This window comes from Bison bison, unplaced genomic scaffold, assembly GCF_000754665.1.
Source record: "Bison bison bison isolate TAMUID 2011002044 unplaced genomic scaffold, Bison_UMD1.0 scf7180017864189, whole genome shotgun sequence".
NCBI lineage: Eukaryota > Metazoa > Chordata > Mammalia > Artiodactyla > Bovidae > Bison > Bison bison.
In genome coordinates, this window is record NW_011494761.1 from 2607988 (window position 1) to 2611048 (window position 3061).

Here is a 3061-nt window from a genome sequence, read left to right on the forward strand (position 1 = left end):
GCCGCCCTCCATCCTACTCAAGGTGGGTCTGCGCGCCCCCCGCCGGGCCCGCTCGGGGGTCCTCTCTGCTGCACTCCCCGGGGCGGGGGGGCTCCCTGACAGCCGGTTATTTCAAGTGCAGGGGCTTGGAGTCCGCTGAAGGTCCTTTTAATCGCTTGAGTCTGCTGCGCATAATCCCGGGTCCACCTAGGAGAGTCCCAAGCCCACTGTTGTAGAAACTGGAAACTGTAGGTTTTCTGTGAAATGTTTTTTTTTTTTTTTTTTAATCCCTTGAGCGGTTTGCGCTTAATCGGGTAAAGACTTGTATATTAGTGTTAGAAAGTATTCAGACAGTAATTTCAGATTTGATAACTGCTAGCTGATGTCGAAAAACAGTTACCTTTTATCTATCGAGTACTTGACCAGGATGATCAGGCACAGTGCCAGAGCTTTATATACATAATATCTCACCGAATTCTTCAGTTGACGCCGTGAAAGAAATATTGTTAACATCTTTACACAAGAAGAAACCGATGTATCAGCGCCCCATGCCTACAGTCGTAAATCAGGCCGACGTGGTGTGTATTCCTATGGAGCTTACAGTCCAGCGGGGCTTGAAGGGGTTGAGTGACTTGCCCAAGGTCACACACAGACAGATCTGCGGAGTTTAGGCCTGTCTGACTGGAAAACCCTTTTATTTATGCTATGTTCTATTATCTTAGGTAAAGCAGACAGATTACCAGACGGTAAGGACAAGTGTATTTTTTGTTGGGGGGATACGTGAGTGGGGAAGAGGTATCCCGTGGAAACCGTGTCCCACTTTCAGCTACCAAGTAAAATTTGCAGTTTTGTCAATGCTAGTGATAAACTTAATTATGTGATACTTTGTAGTAAGTTAGTATTAAAAAGTTTCTTTTCCGTTCATTTTCTCTCTTCTCTCTCACCCCCACACTCCAGCTTTCTGGAGCTTAATAAATACAAACCCCCTTTATCACTGAGGATGATATTTAAGACTAACTAGAAAAACCTAGATAAGAATTTGGCTAATTTTATTGTTACTGAAGTAGCTGTCATCAATTATAATTTTTATTCTCAACAATATACTTTCGACTTTTTGCATGTTTATAATCCTGTGTGTTTGGATTTGTTTTACTGTGATATTAATATTTTTGTAAATAATATAGCAAAGAACTGGGAAAGCTTAATTTTTCCACATGTCCAAGAGGATGAGATGGTTGGATGGCATCACTGACTCAAGGGACTTGAGTTTGGGTAAACTGCAGGAGTTGGTGATGGACAGGGAGGCCTGGCCTGCTGCGGTTCATGGGGTCACAGAGTCAGACACACTGAACTGAAGTTGTTTACCTTTCAGTGGTGTATTTTTGAAGGAGTAATTGCTGCCTCTGTATGTTCAGGCTGTGCGTTTTAGGGCAGAGGGAATGTTCTTGAATCTTTTAACTTAGTGGACAACATGGACAAATGAAATATCAACAAATATTTGGCATAGAGGTTTGATTGCTGTCTTGTTATTTGGTAAGTAAGACTGGTTAAAAACAAAGTAAAAAGCTGGTACCTCCCACTTTCTACCTAAACTATCATTATTTCATGAGGTAGAGGACATTTTAATACAAAAACAACAAGAAAAGAAAAAGATAAGAAAGGAGGAAGGACATGATTTCATAATTAAGAGAGTTCCATTACAATAAGTTTATTTTATTTACAACATTGTTCTTTTCCACATTTTTGGTAAGGACTGTCGAAAACTTGTTCTAGGGAACATTTGGGGAAATTATTCATTGGACTTCCCCTGTTGTGTTGCAGTATTTACACGTTAGGTAGATTTCCATTACTCGTATAAGAAACAAGGATAGAGCTACTCTGTGTGGTTTTCATGGTCCCCGTGATGTTCAGCATAAGCATGAGTTGGACTGTCTAGAATGAATTGAAATTAGAGTTTTTTAGTGTTTAGCAAGCCAATTAACTTTTGGCGATCAAGCTTTGAAGGGCAGAGGCTCTTTCTATTTAAATATTGTTCATTGCTCTGTCTCCTCCCCTAAGTGCAGTGCCTGGCATTTAATAGCACTCAGTAAATATTGATGAAGGAGCGAATGACCAGGTGTTTAGGAAGTCTGGGTTGAGACTCTGCGTGAATATACACTATGCCAATAATGGAAGTCTCTAAGAAGTGTTTGTACCCTGAGTTGTTTTGAGCCACAGTAGAGCCTTGCATGGTGAAAAGTTTCTGGCTCTATTATGGCTTGAAGAAGGACTTAGGGAGCGATGACTTTTTTTTTTTTTTAACAGTACCAGAGGGTTGTGCTTATAGAGGCAGAAATCCATTACCCCCATTAGAAGGTATGCCCAACTTCCCTGATAATGGGCCATAACTTCTAAAATTGTACTGCTGAGTCCTTTGTACCAGAAGTTACTATAGTTACAGAGAATGGGAAGGTGGAGGGGAGAGAGTTTGGGAGAAAAATGTGACGAAATATGATTTAAAGATGTTTTTAGGGGAGTTGACTCAGACTACCATACTTGTTCAGTTTTTCCCAGGTCTGGTAAAAGCAAAAGAGAAGAAACTCAATTCTTTTTACTCTACTTCAGTCAAATTTTTGACTCAATATCAATAGGTCTTTTTCAGTTTTGGTTTTATGTAAGTAGTGAGTATTACCTGCTTTAAGTTCCCATAATGCAGGGAAAGCAAAAGTTTGCCTTGGTTCCCCGCTACCCTCCATCTAGTTCTCTCTCCAGAGGTCACTAACCACCATTACCAGTTTAGATTTTTTTCATAGACTTACTGTATTGTGGGGTACAGTAGTTTCTAGTCACATATTACTATTTATATGAGAGTCCCTTGGACAGCAAGGAGATCCAACCATCCGTTCTAAAGGAAATCAGTCCTGAATATTTATTGGAAGGACTGATGGAGAAGCTGAAACTCCAATACTTTGGCCGCCTGATGCGAAGAACTGACTCATTGGAAAAGACCCTGATGCTGGGAGGGATTGGGGGCGGGCAGGAGGAGAAGGGGACAACAGAGGATGAGATGGTTGGATGGCATCATTGACTCAATGGACATGAG

The 3061-nt window shown here is 41.0% G+C and overlaps 1 protein-coding gene across 1 annotated transcript in view; it reads left to right on the forward strand.

The window, feature by feature from the left end:
* Nucleotide 1: 1 nt before the first annotated feature.
* The window catches only part of FBXL17 (F-box and leucine-rich repeat protein 17), a gene marked incomplete at its 5' end in the record, with an annotated part of 389687 nt that continues 386627 nt past the window's right edge, over nucleotides 2-3061 (forward strand). Inside the window, one exon of the mRNA XM_010843793.1 lies at nucleotides 2-22. Coding sequence (XP_010842095.1) covers nucleotides 2-22 — 21 coding nt within the window. The remainder of the gene's footprint in view (nucleotides 23-3061) is intronic.